This window comes from Sylvia atricapilla, chromosome 8 (assembly GCF_009819655.1).
Source record: "Sylvia atricapilla isolate bSylAtr1 chromosome 8, bSylAtr1.pri, whole genome shotgun sequence".
In the NCBI taxonomy this organism is placed as follows: Eukaryota; Metazoa; Chordata; class Aves; order Passeriformes; family Sylviidae; genus Sylvia; species Sylvia atricapilla.
Window position 1 is genome coordinate 26,666,962 of NC_089147.1, and position 17,085 is coordinate 26,684,046.

The 17,085-nt window shown below is 41.2% G+C and overlaps 1 protein-coding gene across 1 annotated transcript; it reads left to right on the forward strand.

The window, feature by feature from the left end:
* Positions 1–1,938: 1,938 nt before the first annotated feature.
* On the forward strand, positions 1,939–15,727 carry RGR (retinal G protein coupled receptor). Its single transcript, XM_066324509.1, has 7 exons — positions 1,939–2,017; positions 4,810–4,966; positions 5,675–5,796; positions 11,980–12,133; positions 12,704–12,821; positions 14,295–14,408; positions 15,327–15,727. Exons 1-7 carry the CDS (start codon positions 1,939–1,941, stop codon positions 15,468–15,470), a joined length of 888 nt encoding a protein of 295 aa, XP_066180606.1. The 3' UTR covers positions 15,471–15,727.
* Positions 15,728–17,085: the final 1,358 nt, after the last annotated feature.

Here is a 17,085-nt window from a genome sequence, read left to right on the forward strand (position 1 = left end):
AGTTTGCCTACAACGAACTTGTGTAGACTCTGCACTGATAAATCAAATGAGATTTAGACATGGAAATTGTTAAGATGCTTAAAGAAAAGCAGTCAACAAGTTAATATAATCGTTCTAATAAAGGTCTTTTAAATCCAAGGGGGCCAGGGTAGTAGCCTGCTTTCACAGAAGAAATAGTATTGGAATGAGCAAAGTTTGCCCCACAGACTTTAATACACTCCACAAAAACTACCAGCAGTGTAACACCTCTGGGAGATTTGCTCGGGAGCGAAGGTGAAGTACAGTGGCAGGCAACCAAAAGTACCTGACAGCCCTCAGGAGGGCAGTTCAAATATCTGTGTCCTTCATCCCCAGTCTGGAAGAGCTGTGCAGCTTTATGTTGACAAGCACTATAATGGGCCATCCATTTTCAGAACTATCATGCTAGGAAGATTTACAGCACATTTACAAGATCCAGCACTAATTTTTTTGCAAGAACATACAGTGGATCACTACAAAGATTACTCATTTAGATCACTCATTTGCCATGCTAGAAGGCAGGACTGTTACCTTCTTTGTCATCAAGACATGCAGGTGAGTGAAAACCAAACATAACAATGGATTTATGTGGTGCAATGTAATTTTACTCTGCTTAAACCAAACATCTGTATAGCCTAACAAATATCATGCCCTCCTGAATTCTACTTCAAAATCCAAGAGCATATCCATCAAGGCAATTACCTACATCAAAAAGAGCTGTAAATTGAATACCAGAGATCAAAAAAGCACACCAGATAGTTGTGCACACACAACAGCCTTGAAGCTCTAATCAGTTCTCCTGGGCATCACACCCTTTAAGCACCGATTTCAGGAAAACAGCAAAAAATCCACCACTATCTTCAACCAACACCCCTAGCTGTAAATGCACCCCTGAAATGTAAACTTCACCATGTAGTCAGGAGAACTGAACAAGCTCTGGTGGCATCTGGAGTGAATTCCCTCTGCCTGACACCTCAATCAGCTGGGAGCCAGATCAGCACAGTGTGCAGTCTGAGCTGGAGGAAGCTCCTATCCCCTGTGCTCATATCCCTTTTTGCTCCCATTTTGCAGTAGGATTATCAGGATGAAGAAAGTTATGCATCAAAGAAGCAACTACCCTGCTAGTGGCACCTTGTAAAGGCAATAGCTGGAGGTTGGACAAGCTGCACACTGCACATACTCCGGAGCCACTGCACACCCAGACTCCAAACATCTCCAAAAGGACGGCAAGGTGATGCCTGTGAGTGCTCACCACTGAGCAACTCACTCACATCCTTGTATGTTTAGGGCTCCAAATCAGTAATTTGTGTTTGTCTTTAATCAAGCGACACCAGTGTGCACATTAATTTAAGCCTCAGTTACAAAGAGGAAATATGTTAATATAGAGAACAGTCATTGCCAGAAAAATACACTGGCCAGTTTCTAAAAAAAATGGGTGAGGGGAAGATCTACAAGCTGCAGAAATTATTGGTTCATACTTTTCCTCTAATTATCAACTCAATGAGTGCCTCTTTGTTTTTCAGGTCACTCCCCAATTACATGTATCCTTTGTTCCACAACATCTAATTCTTTTCCAGTGTTGCAAAATTAACTGGACAGGTTTCTTAATCTTGTGTCTACAAAGAACTTGTTGTAATTGCAATGAATGCTTTCATTTTGCTGGTGTCTGAAATACGATTTGCAGGGGAAAGGGGGAGTGCGGGTTGATGCTAGTCCCATCATTAATAACATTCCTGCAGGGATTGTAGTGGTGGGAGTAAAAACCCCAAAGCTTTTATATAATAACAGCATGTGTTTGCACGTGAGCTGCTCCTTTAAGAAGCCTTGGGGCTACTGGAAGTAGAGATATCCCAAGAAAAGGCAGCCCCGCAGCTATAACAGAGGGCAGAGGTTAAATCTTTTGGCATATCTACCATAAGAATGGTCACTGCACACCCTCTCCCTGAAGGCTTCACTGAAATAGAAGTGTTTGCCATTGGAACTGCCCTGCTGGTAGAAGGTAAGTTCAGTGTGGGACCTCAGCACCAATAAGATTTTTCCTCCTATTATTTCTAGTAAGAGGGGGGAAGGAAAATTGAAGTGAACAGCAGCATTTATGGTATGCTGACCCTGGTTACAGTGGCTACATCACCAGTACTTCTGGTGAGTAAATCAGGGTGAGCTGCAAGCTCTTTGCCATGAATATCTGCACTCTGTGCATACCTGTGGCAGTGAGAAGTACTTGCTACTCAGCTCTCTTGTCAGCAATTTGGGATGTAATATTTTGTTGTTGACTTTTAAAGGCAATTTTATCTTCCTCTGGGGAAAGAAGTTGAAATGACTGATAATCTCTCAATAAAACTGGACTGCTTGTTTTGTGGGTTATGATGGCTGTCTTACAATCAAACACAATAGCTCAAAAAAAAAACCTGTAAACAGTTAGCATAAATCCAGACTGCACTGGTAGCACTGCAATTAATGGCTGCTGGGTAAAAGTAACAAACCATATCAATTTAATTTATCCAATGTGATCTTTTCTTAAGGCATATGCTACTTATTGAGAGACTGCCACAAAATTGTGAATTTATATCTACCTGGCAGCTAGCAAAGGCTCACAGCCAGGGCCTGGGATCCCATTCCTGCACAGTGCTGCTCAGAGCAGACAGTGGGAATCGTGGGGCCCAAGGACAGAGGAGGAGAAGCTGTAAGCACCATCACAGTGGGATGAAAGCTCATTAGCTCATCCCATGAACATGGAACATGGGTGCTCACCTTTGCCTTGCACCCGAGCTCATATCTGGCTGCAAAGGAAAGCTGGAAATGCTGTCAGACACTCTTCCTTGAAAGAAAGAGGAAAAAGCTTCTACTTCTTGGCCAGGGACACACTGCTGCCTAAACAGAGTCCAGGGCTAAGCCTGGCTGACAGTTCCTGAGCCATGTGCACAGCCTGGCAGGATCTGCACTCTGGTCCTGAAGGGTGGGAAGCAGCAGGAGGACAGGGACAGTGCTGGGGGCTGGCAGAGCCCCAGAGCTGGGTCCTGCTGGGGACCTGCTTGTGGCACCACGGCCCTGCCAGCCCTGACCTGTGCTGGGGGCTGCAGCCTGCTGAGGACCTGCAGTTGTGCAAGTTCCAGCAAAGAACCCCATGGTAACCACCTTCAGCTAATACTAGGGGTAGTCTAATACATTTGTGGTTTAATAAACACAAGTATTTTCCATAGGCAGAATATGTGCTCAGTAGATTGGCAGTAAAACTTTATTATTGTCATTTGGGTTAGAAGACCAAGCTAAATAATCAGGATTAAGTCACTTTCTGAAACACAGGAAGACCTCTCCCATTTTCCGTGGCAGCTTCTTACTGCAGTTTGCAAAAAAAGGTTGTGGTGAAGAGTTGCATTCACTTTATTAAGTGGATGCATTTGCTGATCTAAAAATGAAAATTCAAAGCTTTTTTTTTTAACTTAGTACACTTTCAATTTGTACACTCATGCTGAGCTTCAAGAAATCAGAATCTAGTAAAGCCCAAGGCTTCCAGAAACAGGGCAAAGATAGGAAAAATATCTGATATAGTAATAACTCTTCAGCTCTACTCCAAATATGCTCGGAACACATCTCTCCTAAAGGCTTCTCTGCATTTGGGAGGGTTGACAGCAGTTTTACCCTGTGGGTGGGAGGTAATCTGGCAGGGAGGGAATAAAAACAGCAGACCTCAAATGGCTCCAAATATTTCTCCTGGAAATATTTTGTTATACGTTGTGTAATGATAGACACACATCAGCTGTTACTATGGTTATGCCATCAGCCATTAATGCAATTAAGGTAGAAGCAGGATTTCTGACTAGAAAAAAAAAATCATCCATCTTATGTAACTGCAGAATTAAGACAATAAGCATAAGTAACTACACTACTTTACAGAATTAGGGGATAAGGATTTTTTCTGTGCTACATCATTTCTTTTTCCAAGAAGAACACAAAGACACAGTGCCTCTCATCTAACTGAAACTTAGAGACTGGATGTTGAGTCAGAGCCTCATCAGAGCTAAAATAATTCAGGTCATCTTGAAAAGGGCATTAAAAGACAAAGCTTGAGTTTAAACCAGTGAAATATGGGCTTTGCAGTGGCATAGCTCTGTGCCGGGTGAATGGCTCATGTTGCTTGGATCCCTCTCTGAGGATCAACATAAATTTATTTTTTAAAATCTATCAGTGACTGCTTTTCATAATTAGATTATTCCTTTCCATGTATAGTCTATTGACGAGGGGCAGTAATAAGATTGAGCTGGTGTGATTCAAGCACTGTGTAGGCTACCCTCAGACAGAAGCCCAAAGGGAGGGGGCCTGACTGAAACATGGCTGAGGGATTTCTGTGCTTAAACAAAAAAGAATGTTAGGATGGATATTAAACAGAAACCATTTCTCTGTCAAAGTCAGGCCTGGACATGTGCACACCAGCAGCATGTGCTGGCTGTCAGCTCTCCTGAAACTGCCTCCTCTGCCTCTCTCTTGCTCTGAACCCTGAACCATGTGTCCCTGCACGGAGCCTCACAATCCAGCTCCTCTTATTATCACAAAAGGCAGAATTACAAATAAGATCAAGCCTGCTCCACATGACTGATGAAGTCTGAAGCACTGGCTTGAGCCATGACTTCTCATCTGAAAGCCTTTGTAACTTGCATGCAGACTGACCACTACGGATATGTTCCCTGTGCATAAGATTCCACTGTAATTATTGTCTCATCAAAGAAAACAGCAGTATCATTGTAGATATTTTCCATTTCCAGTTGAATCACACCAAACAATTCTGTCTTTCAGCCCTGCTTGGTTTCTGTCTGAATGGCTTGACAATCATTTCTTTCCGAAAAATCAAAGAGCTCCGAACGCCCAGCAATCTGCTGGTTCTCAGCATCGCCCTGGCTGACTGCGGGATTTGCATCAACGCCTTCATCGCTGCCTTTTCCAGCTTCCTCAGGTATGGCAGAAAGCTTTTCTTAGGGCATGCTCAGAAGAGCCACATGAAAATTAACAGCTTAAGCTCTAAGAGGTCTAACTAATAAATGGCTCTCTTTCTACTGTAAGCCATAGCCAAACTTCTCATTCCCTCAATCTGAAACAGCAAAAAAAAACCCGACTTGGTTCTACCAGGCAAGTAGAAAAACAGATTTTACTGCATATAATCACTGACAGACTATCATAAGACTGAGTAAAGACATTTAGCCAGACAACTTTATCCGTGGTTATAGAAGCTACTTGAATATCAAAATATCACTTCACTAAACCTCTAGACTGACTCCAAATTTGTCTGCAAGATAAAGATCTGTTTGTTGTGTTGCATTGACTTGCACACATTGACAAATTGGCCCCTCACAAAGGAGGCAAATCTTGAAGATCTGCATAATTGGATAAAATGTAGATTTCAAATTTAAAACCCCCAACTTTTCAACAGACAGATACAGGATTATATTTTCTTCTCAGCATTGAGAGTACAAATAGCTGTTGTACCGTAAGAGAGACCACCGTGAGAAAAATGCTGACAAAAAAGGAACACAGGAACATCTTTCAGTGTTTCTCAGACAGATGGGACGAGCACAGGCTATCGTTGTACCCTCTCTGTTGATGCAATTTCCAAACATGTCTTCACCTTTATCATTTTCTTAGCCTGTTCCTTGTTTGTTGACAGATACTGGCCTTATGGCTCTGATGGCTGTCAAATCCATGGCTTCCATGGCTTCCTGACAGCACTGGCCAGCATTAGCTCCAGCGCTGCCGTCGCCTGGGACCGATACCATCACTACTGTACAAGTAAGGGCTGCAATTTACCTCACAGCCTTCCCCACATCCTGCAAAGGGCAGCTGCCAAAGGCTTCTGAGAATCAAAGCAAGCACATACTTATCGTTTGTGTATCTTATATATGTTTGCTTTTCTTACACGCTAGATAGAGCAAATATAAACAGTTTCTCCAAAGGACCTCTTTCTCATACAGGGGAAATTATCAGCCACCTTCAGGAGATATTCCCTCATCCAGATCCCACCCAATTTGAGACCCTCTTTCTCTTAATCCATAAGTAATCTTTAAAACAAAATCCCAAATAAAGTCCAATTCTTTATATTGAAGAAAAATCTATTCATCTTAGGCTTTCATCCAACACTATGCTGTGTACCAAACAGATCATCATGTTCACGCAGAGTTTACTAATTATAGATAAATTTGGTGTAAACAGAGAGCTGCCTCTGCAGAGACGTGGCTGGAACGGAGCCCGTGCAGAGGCATGACTGGGCAGACAGAGCTCAGCAGCCCCTTTGTGCAACACAGGGCATTTTGGGGTGCAAGAGACGTTTTTTTTTGCCCACAGAGCAATTCAGGCACAACCTCCATGTGATTCCAGCAGCAAATAGCAAAACACAACCCAAAGCATACAGGGAATATGGTCAGTCTGATGATCCTGTTGAGGAAAGTCTGCCAACTTTTTTGTTCTGCAATTTTTGCAGGAATTTGGCTCAGGCAAAGAAATGTACTTTTTCATGTCTAGACAAAGGCCCCAAATAATGCAGGCTGTGAGCTAAATCCATACTAACATCTCTTGGACATTGAAATGCATTTGGAGCTGGAAGAGGAGCATCTGTATTTTACGAGGGAGAGCCTGAAAATAAGCATGTCTGGGAAAGACATTTTACTGTCTGCCACATTGACTTTAATGCTTTTGTGTCATGCACTCCTCCAGTCAAGAGCACACAATACATTTAGAGCACAGCCAGAAGGACCCTAAGGGCACAAGCTTCTTTACTCTGCTCAAATTGTTACTTACTGATGGCCAAACATGGCTCCTATAGTGAACATTTTGAACAACAAAACAAAACCAAAGTCCCAGAAGGTGCTCATGCCCTGTGGTTATTCCAGTAAAACCATCCCCTTCTAGTTCAATTCTTCACACGCTGATTGCAAGGAAGATTAAGCCATATTTCATAGATGTGCTACACCAAGCCCACAGGCTATACTGTGTTCTCAATCCATACATTAAACTCCTGTTGACACCGGTGTGACTTGCATGTCTGTACAGAAGGTACAAAATACCTTCCCCTAAAATACAAGGCTATCAGCCTTTTATCTTCACTCCCCAGGATCTGGTACTCCCTTCCAGGCTCAATTACATCATCCCCAGGTTTTTTTTTATTGTGTCCTAACAGTTTCCCAAGAAAACCTTCATTGTGTCATTCCTCAGCTAGCCACTTCATTATTCTCTATCCCTACTTCTGGGAAGAAAGCTGATGAAATGTAAGAGATTACTATGATGACAGGATAACTGGGGACTTTACAACTATTCTCAACGCTAAGGTCACAAATTTGTTCACCAACGTTCTGAAAATTGACCAGGTTTTTAGGTTTGGAAGTCAGCACAGCCCTCAGTGACAAAGCACTACCTTCAAAGTGTTTTGATAACCAGACAAGTCATAGTCATTCACCAGAAACCAAGCTGATATTGCTTGGCATATGAAAGAACCAATATGAAAGAATATTATCACCTCATGTGACAGAGAAGGTCAGGATATTTTACTCTCTCCTCTCTTGCTTGGTGTTTTGGGTTGTTTTTTTTTTTTTTTTTTTTTTTTTTTTTGGGGGGGGGGGGTGTTTTTTGTTTTTTTGTTTTTGGTTTTTTTTTTACTTCCAGGCAACCACACTGGGCAACTCCCTTTTCATCCCCTAAGTGTGGCTCTGAGGTCTATGAGATGCTACTTTGACAGCAAAGAGGAGAGAACTAGAGAAATAACCTAAAAGTATGCAATAAGAGCAGAAATAGCAGGAGAGTCTGAAGAGTATCAATGGCAATCTCTAGCAAGATGGGGAAAAAAAGATTTTAAAATCTGATCATTAGGGGGAAAAAAGAAGACAACAGAAGTAGTTGCATGTCAGTGCCTGACAGGGAAGAAGAAAAGGGCAGATTCTGAGGAAGTGTCTCTCAGCAGCCAAGTGTTCAGGACACAAGGTGTCAGTTTAGATCAAAGCAGACATTGTCAGTTCTTCTCTGGCCATTCACACTGCCATTAGTAGTTTCTGAAGAAGGGAAGGATCCTGGTCAGTTCTTAAGCACAGCATGAAGTTACAGATTTAAAAGGAAAGAAAAAAAATATAGATTTTAAACTTACATTTAAGAATTAGGGGGAAACAGAAAATCTGAAATTAATTATATCTGTACTTCTCTCAATATTATAAAAGAGAAGACAAACAAAACCAGCAGGGATTTCACAGCAGCATTCAATTTCTAAAAGTAGAATTGCAGTGACTTTTATCTACTCCTTAACAACCAAGGTAACCTGGGTAGTTATATCAATATTCAAAGATTACCAGACTACCGTTTGCTAAAATTGCAGCTGTCAGCTCTGTCAAGTTAGGAGTAAGTCCCAAACTCCTGTCACACTGACTGCAGCCACCCTGCCACAGTCCCTTCACCTAGTTTTGCACCTGTTCCAGTTTTCCCTGAAAAAATCTTGATGTTTATACAGATCTTGCATTTTTCACTGAAGCAGGAGGTAATCACCAAGACAGTCAAAGATCATGGCGAACCACACCAAAATAAAAAAAATCAATGGAGTAAAAAAAATCCCTTAATTATGTTAGTTTAAAAAGTTTTTATAATGATATGCACAAAAGAAGTTATTACACAATACAGCTTTCTTATTCCTACAAAAAATGAATACTTGTGACCACCAGTGACTGGTGCTTTTTGCACTGCAGATGAAGTAGGTGCTAACACCTATTTTATTTATGACTGATTTATTTTTTCCTTATCAGATTTTCAGATATTTCTGTCTTTGACAAACATAGCTAATTTTAAGTGATGCATGCCATTAAGTTTGGTACAAGCCATACATTCTCCTGGAACATATTATAACTTAATATTATACAGCTATTATAACTTAACCATTTGCAAGAATGAGGAAAGGCACTATTTTTCCCCTCCATCATAGAAAATGCCGTTGACCTTTTATTTGAGAAACTCCTTTTGAACAGCAGACTGAAATCTGCCACAGCCTCAGAGATGTATATACTTCAGTCTATGAAAATCAGCTAAATGTTTGAATAAATCATACATCTTAAAAAAAAAATAAATTCATAAATGTTTCCACAAACTAACCCCCAAGATATAGTTTCTGATTATATCACTAAAAACTGGCCTTCATGATCAAAAGGATTAAGGTTCCATGCTCTATCTAGCACTTGCTAAAAGTTCATCTTTTGGCATCACAATTTTAGTTATCTTTGAATGATGGGGAGCAGCCTTTCTCTTCCAAAGCAATCAGAGAAAATGTTTAAAATTCCCTGTATTCATATTTCACTGTGTGGAAAAGAGAGGCTTCCCTTTTGCTTTTCAAAGAGAGAAAACCAGAGCACAAGAGTGATTAGACTTATTAGGACCAAACTGCCAGCACTGGGAACTAATTAGGAATTATATCCTAAAGCATATGCTGAACCCCATACATATGTATTTAATCGAATTAGGACCCACACAGCTATTACATTAAATTTTATCAGGCCAAGAAAAGACATTTAAGGTAAAACAATGGCCTGTTGTGCACAAAAACAACTGAACTGCTCTCAACTTGTGCTCTTGCTGTCAGCCTTCTCAGGGAAGGACATTTTTGCCACGTGAGTACAGCATGATTCTTTCACTGTTCTTGTGCTGAAATTGTTTTTTTCTGAATAAAACTAAAATAATCTCAAGGTTGATTGATTTAACATTCATGCATTTTAAGCTACTTCTGATGCATGTGTAAATATTTTCTAAAGGGTCAAACCAGCAGGTGATTTCATCAGGTCTACTTCGCCTTTAATCTCATTTTGCAAAAGGTCAAAGCCAAAAGTAAAAATTTAATTTTGTTAGTTCTGATTCTCTGATTTGTTAGTTCTGATTCTTCAAGCATCCAAAGTGGGGCCCCTTAAGTGTGAGAGGAGAGAAAAGATGAGCTCAGCCCCAGAAATGAGCTTTCCAAAGGCAGGCTGATGAGACATGCCTGGTGCCAGACTCCATTATTGCATAGCCCTTTTATCCTACATCTAATAAGAAAATTACTTACTCCCAAGGAAAACTCACTAAAATAAACTTTTCTTTAGAGTTTTTCATAGAAAAGGTACAAACACTAAAGTAAAAAGATGCTTAGGCTACATTGCTTCTTTGGACTGGGAGTTTAAGAAAAATTACAAATTATTAAAAAGTTGCACTTCTATTTCTAGTCCCTTAAGTCAAAAACTAATCTTTTCATCTATGTAATTCTATAGTCATATTATGTGAGTACTAAAAAGCAGTATTTAAGCCTTTGCAGCCAAAATGTATCTTCTATGCCGTAATCATGTGAAGGACAGATATTAGTCATTATTAACAATTCTTCATTGATAATCATTACAAAATTATGTTTTAAACTACTAAAAAACTAAATTTTTTTCAAAAACCAAATATCAAACCTAGAATATCCCATACAGAGTATTTTCTTTAATTTTCCTTGGTATTTAAATTGTAATGTGTACAACTGTCTTTTCCCATGATTCATTTTTGAATACCTGCACCAAACAAATTTTCCCAGTTGATTTTAATGCAATTCAAACTTAATTTTTTTTTTTTTTCCTGAAGAACCTCTGGAATACAAAGGAGAGGAACGGAACCAGAAATCCTGTGAAAGGGCAGTTTCACTAACACTGTGTTTCAGTAACACCCTTTATTTTCCTTTTTAAAAATACACAAGAATAGTTCAACACAAAACAGCTACTGTAGAGTTTGTGGTTCTACCTGGGGCTGCTGCCTCATGGGGCTCTGCAGCCTGTGTGGCCCCCAATGTCCTTCACCCACGAGTCAGCCACATCTGGCCCCACAGCTGGGACTCACCTCATGCACCTCATCCCCAGTCCTTCTCCTCTCAGGGAAAGATCAGGATTGGCCTGAGTCTTCCTGCCTGCTGTCATGATGCTGCTATTTTAGGGCAGACAAAAAGACTGCTTCCCAGCCTCAGAGAAAATGACATCATTCCTTGTCCCTAATGGGAGATTGGATTAGAAGGAAGTGCTGGGGAAAGTCACTGTTCTCCTGGCTGGTGCTGCTGGCGTCATGGGCTGCTCAGCGTGGGCATGACGACAGACTCTGGCCTCCATAACAAAATTATCCAGACCTTTTCACATGCAAGCACTGCGGCTAGCACAATATCCTGCAGCAGCAAGGAAGCCTGCCTGCCTTCTCCATGAAGAAATACTTCCTGTGTCTTCTCAAGTTTCCAATCTTTCATTACATTCCTATGGTAATTGATGGAACCAGATGAGATAGGCACAAGGGAATATGTTATTATAAAATTAGAAAAAAATTACTAATGCTTTAGCTTCATATTTCCTGTTACAGGCTAAGTGATGATCTAAAGGGCAAAATTACTTGTCCAGTAGTATTTTTAGAACAAACTCTGTTCTCAGGTTGCATATATATATATTCACATATATATTGATGACCAGTAATTTTAGAACAGAATATACTAGATATCCACACATGCTGTGCACTCCTGGCCAGAAAGGAAGGAAGAAGGCAGGGGCTGGGGAGTGTGTGCAGAGTCACATTTCTGATCTGACCCACACTCTGCAGTGGGACTCTTTCTTCAAACACTGTTTATTGCATCACCCTGTTCATTCTACTCTCTGCCTCATCTGTGCCTTTGAGCACATTCCCAAAACACAGGACTATAATGTTTGTGACAGCAGCTGTATCCCCAGCACGGTACAAAGCTGAGCAGCAATACAGCATTTATCTAATTAAAACACACAACAGAGAAGTACAGTTTAGCCGTTTCCTAAAAGCTTCCTTCAGATTTTATGGAAAACTGACTCCTCCAGACCCGGGTCAACTTCAGGATACAAAACATGAACCATTGCTTGTTGGGCCTGAGGTCCAAGGGCCTGACAGCTGTTTCCAGTGGTTTTGTTCAGGGCATGGAGACCCCCTTTCCTCTTCCCACAGGGAGCAGGCTGCAGTGGAGCACAGCTGCCTCCATGATGGTGTTTGCATGGCTGTTTGCTGCCTTCTGGTCTGTGATGCCCTTACTGGGCTGGGGAGAATACGACTACGAACCCCTCCGAACCTGCTGCACCCTGGACTACAGCAAAGGGGACAGGTGAGGGCCAGGGCCAGCTCCCACAGGCTGCCATCCCCTAGGATGGCCCTGGTGGGACACAACCCCCCCAGCTGTGCCCACCACTTTTCCTGGGGCAGATGTCCCTCCCCAGCAGCTGGGACAAGGCAGGCATCACCCAAGGCTGCCTGGACTTGCACGGTGGCACATGGAACAGCTAAAGTCAGCTTCCTCTGTGGGGAGGCTGGTGCTCAACTTTCTGCCACTCCCTCACTCATCTACACACTGCATCTTGTCTGGGTTTAGGGCTTGAAACTCTTTATGAATGCTTTTGGCTTTATGCAAAAAAAACCCCACAGATGTCTCAGTAGTGGTGTTTGGGTTTAGAATACAAATGCCCATTGTGATTTTCTACAATACTATCCATCCCACACACAATAGCATGGCACAGCTTAACTGGCCTTCAGCAAATGCTGCACCTCAAGCACGTTGACAAAAGTGATTTTACCAATTTTAAAACTAAAATTTGGTAAGTACTTACAGCAAGTTGATAGAGATGCACTAGAATTGAATTAACACCCTCTTTTTTTCTTCCCTCCTCACCCTTTCCAGAAACTATGTCACATTCCTTTTTGCTCTGTCCACTTTCAATTTCATGATCCCAGGCTTCATCATGCTGACAGCCTATCAGTCCATACACCAAAAGTTCAGGAAAACTGGGCATTTTAAGGTAAGAAAGCTTCCTGAACCCCTGTAATCACCTTGACAAAACAGGGCTGCATTCAGTAAAGACAGAGACCTTGAAAAAAACAATTTCTTTCAGAAAGACTTCTTTTTCAGACAGACTCAGCTCCTTCTGTCCTAACTCCCCAGTGCCACTTGAGCAGGAGGGTAGTGCACCACAGGATGAGGCCATTCAGAAAGTTCATGGAAACACCATCCTTGGAAATGTCAGCCTTTTATCAGACAGCCACATTTGCCCCAGGCTAATGCTGTAAACAGTTCCCCATCAAAGAGGGAGTTGGACCAGTGATCCTGAAAGATTTCCCCCCATCAACACTGCTTTATCAAAATATAAACACAGAGCATACAGAATATTTGCCAATATCATATCAATATTTATCCAGAGAAATTTATCTCAGGAAGGATTGTTATTTCCTGCTGTGCTATAGGCCTTTGGCTTGTGGCTGAGGAAGTCAGACAGAACTACAACTCTGCAAGGAAACACACAGAGGGGGGAGAAGGGCCTTCCCACACACATTGTGTTAACACTTGGCTGAGGAAATTCAGAAATCTTTATGAGCTGGAAACAAAGCAATTGCTCTGGTGTGGCAGGTTTATGGGAATGTAATGTGGTGATTATATGAGTAGTTTGCTGAGGTGCAGGCTCAGTCTGGGACACACTGCATGGCTGGTGGGCACAGCCCAACCCCTGCACTCAGCAAAGACAGTCAGATCTCAAGAGAAATGTTATATTGACAGAGACAGTCAGACAGACTTGTTTGTAGTTGTTTGGAATAAACATATGTGCCTTCTTTATATCTCTTGAACATATATCTCAGTGTTCATTATTATGTCTATTACTTTTTTCCAGTGAGTTTGTATGCACTAGCACGTGATTTCTTTCTCATGAAACTCTGTAGCTCTGCAGACAAGTTGCAATGCAAAAAATTTAAGGATGAAATTATCAGTTCCTTAGTCATTAATATTTTTAAGATATTTGGGAATAGCTGGCCACGAACACCATGGATAGGGCCCTATAGATAGAGCAGATAAAGGACAGAGAAATCCTCCTACCACAGCATAGCTACTGCATCCATTTGTTGCACCAACATGACAGTGGCTTCACACAGCTTGTCTGCAAGACCATCTAGGAAGTCAGCAAAATATCATTCCTTTTAATCTGCTTTTAAATTTTCACATTGCTCTCTCCCCCCAGCAGCAGTTACTGGCCATGGCTTCTATATCTAGCACACGCTGATTTAGCTGATCAAAACACCATAAGGTGTTTTGCCACCTCTGCCAGTCCCCACCCACACCCAGGATCAGGCTTTGGTGCTGCTGCACTGCTCTGTCTCATATCCTGTCGCCTGATCCTCTCCTGCTACTGAACACAAACCACAGTCCCACGGGACCTCTCCCATCCATTTGTTGCAGTGTGTGATTGTGAAACACAAAAAAACCTATTGCTCTTGTTTTTCAGTTTAATACTGGTTTACCACTGAAGACACTGGTCATTTGCTGGGGTCCCTATTGCCTCCTGTGCTCCTACGCAGCAGTGGAAAATGTGATGTTCATTCCACCAAAATACCGCATGGTACGTCAGTGCCACCTCAGAACACAAACAGTGAATTCTGCTCACTCCCCTCTCTCTGTCTCTATGCCTGTTTTACTCACTACTGCGTTTACTTGTAAAAATATTTATAGCAAGTAGTCCTTTTCCTCATAGCATTCTGTTCACCTACCATTTTTAGTGAAAACAGGTAAGCACCTGTTGTAAGTGATATAAAAGGCATTGTCTTACTGCTTTGATCACGCAAAAATTTAGGAAGTCGGGGTAATTTTCTTCAGCAGCTAGTTAGGGGTGTGTGACCTGTACTGTTCTATGCCATGTAGGAGCTTTTTGTGTCCTTCCTAGAGTGAGGTACCAGCTCAGAATTTTCAGTTTTAAAGAGACTGTTTGTCTCATTCACATTTCCAATAACTCTCTCTCCTCAAGGAAGTTGTAATGGATCATTCCTAAGGTCCTGCTGCCTCCTTTTTCCCCTTTCTTCTATGAGTCTTGGCTCCGAAGCCACTTCTGAGATTCAGTAATATTACATCAAATCTTTCAACTTTCATTCCATGCCCCAAAAATCAGCCCAGTTTCAGGTCACCAAATGCATCACTGTATTCAGTATCCCACATTAAATGTGTTAGCAATATCAGCTTGTTCATCCATCCAAAGGTGTCCATGACACACCTTTCACTCCTAAGTGTTCGTTATTCACTCTCAACTGAATTATCCCTGTTTCAGGCAATATCAACCTAAATTCTTTCTCCTGGAAACTATAATTTCCTGAGTAAGACTTCTCAGCAGCCAAATTGCTTTTACTTCTCCCCTGTCTGGGAGTAGCAAACTAATGCCATCGGAGAGAGGCTTTTTTTTTGTAAAGGGAAACTAAACATAGGCTGAAATCAGCCCATTGGCTTCTTGGTGTGTTTTCCTAGTAATAAATATTGTGTCTCATGACAGATCCCTGCCCTTATTGCCAAGACTGTGCCAACGGTGGATGCCTTTGTATATGCCCTGGGAAATGAGAACTACAGAGGAGGAATATGGCAGTTCCTCACAGGACAGAAGATTGAGAAAGCAGAGGTTGATAATAAAACTAAATAACCCATTATGGCATTAAACAAAATTACTGCGGGTACATCACTGAAAGCAAAATTCAAGAGAAAACTGAGTGCATTCTCTGATATGTGCAAAGGTGGTTCCACATTGGAAAGGCTGTGCATTGGCTACAAACAATGAAGTATGGAAAGAAAGCCCTCCAGATAAGTGTCCAAACCATCATGAGCTGCTTGTCAAACAAGCTGCCTTAAACCTGTGTCGATTGTCATCAGTCTCATTTTGTATGTCACTGCAAATAAACTATGTGCTGGAAAGCATTTTTTTTTCTCCTGATAAAAGCTAACATAAAAGCTCAGCAAATTAAGTGCAGCAGGATATTCATTTATCCAGTGAGGCCTCACCAGATCAATCTGTGCAGGTTGTCCATATGGTAATGTCTGGATTACTAGAAGATTAAACCAGCATCCAGTATTGACCACGTCTGTGTAAATAGCTTGTTCATCTGAACAACTCATTTTCAGTGCACCCAAAACAGGAGTTTCCAAATTTCCATCATGAATCTGACATCCTAGTTCCATAAAAACATTTTAGTGAGCATGTTTTCTCAGTAAGGAATATTAGCTTGGCTCCTATTCCAATGAGTTACTGCATGACATTCAGCTTTGTCACACACTAAACTGCATCAGATTTTGCAGCTGCTGCTTAGCAGGACAATCAAGAGCTTATAGTCCATCATAAAAAAAACATTAATCTTTTTGTTGAACATTGAGCAAAAACTAAAGGGAGCTATGAGTCAGATTCTGTTAAAAAATGTCATAAGAATAAAAATTAACTTCACATCTTCCATTAAATTCCCCTATGTTCTACATAAGAGAGCAATCACTGAATCAATGGTAATTAAAGAGTCTGAGCAATTAAAAAGTCACTTTCATAATTATCAGAATTCGTACGTATTTTAAACTCTCAGAAACGTCCACTTTAACCACTTATATTTACTCATGGTGCTCCTATTGCCTAATGACGAAAAACTGTCAGTTGATGATGTCTGTTACTACATGATGTGTCTCAGAATTGCCCATTTGTAGAAAAATATGTGCACGACACAGATTAGCAGAGATTGTGTGTACAAAAAAAGCAAACCTAATTGCTACTTACAGGGATCATTTCCAAGCACTGACAGTGAAAGGGTTTTTGAAGCAAACCAAACAAAAAGCTGATCCACCCTTTCGATGCCTTCCAGCATATTAAAAGGGAAACCAGTTGTTTATGAGACACAAAAGGGTAGATGGCACAATCCTGCAAACTAAACAATCAGTGGGTAGAAGGAACCTTCCTCTCATGTCTACAGATAGGGAATAAATGTCATTTTCTCAGCAGTTAACCAGCAGTATCCCATTCAGAGATGTGCTTTGGGACTTCATGAGGTTTAATCTGGTCACAAACTACCTGACAGAGCACTGAAAAATGCCATGACAAAATTATGCAGAATAACGACAGTTAATGCTGACAGCCAAGACTTACATCTTAGGTACACATAATATAAAGCGAGCAGATGACAAAATGTTTGTGCTGATAAGTGCGAAATAATGTGTCTGGGCACAAAACTACCTTTAAGTATGGATCTACAGTGACAGGCTCTGAATGTGCAATTACCTCTTTC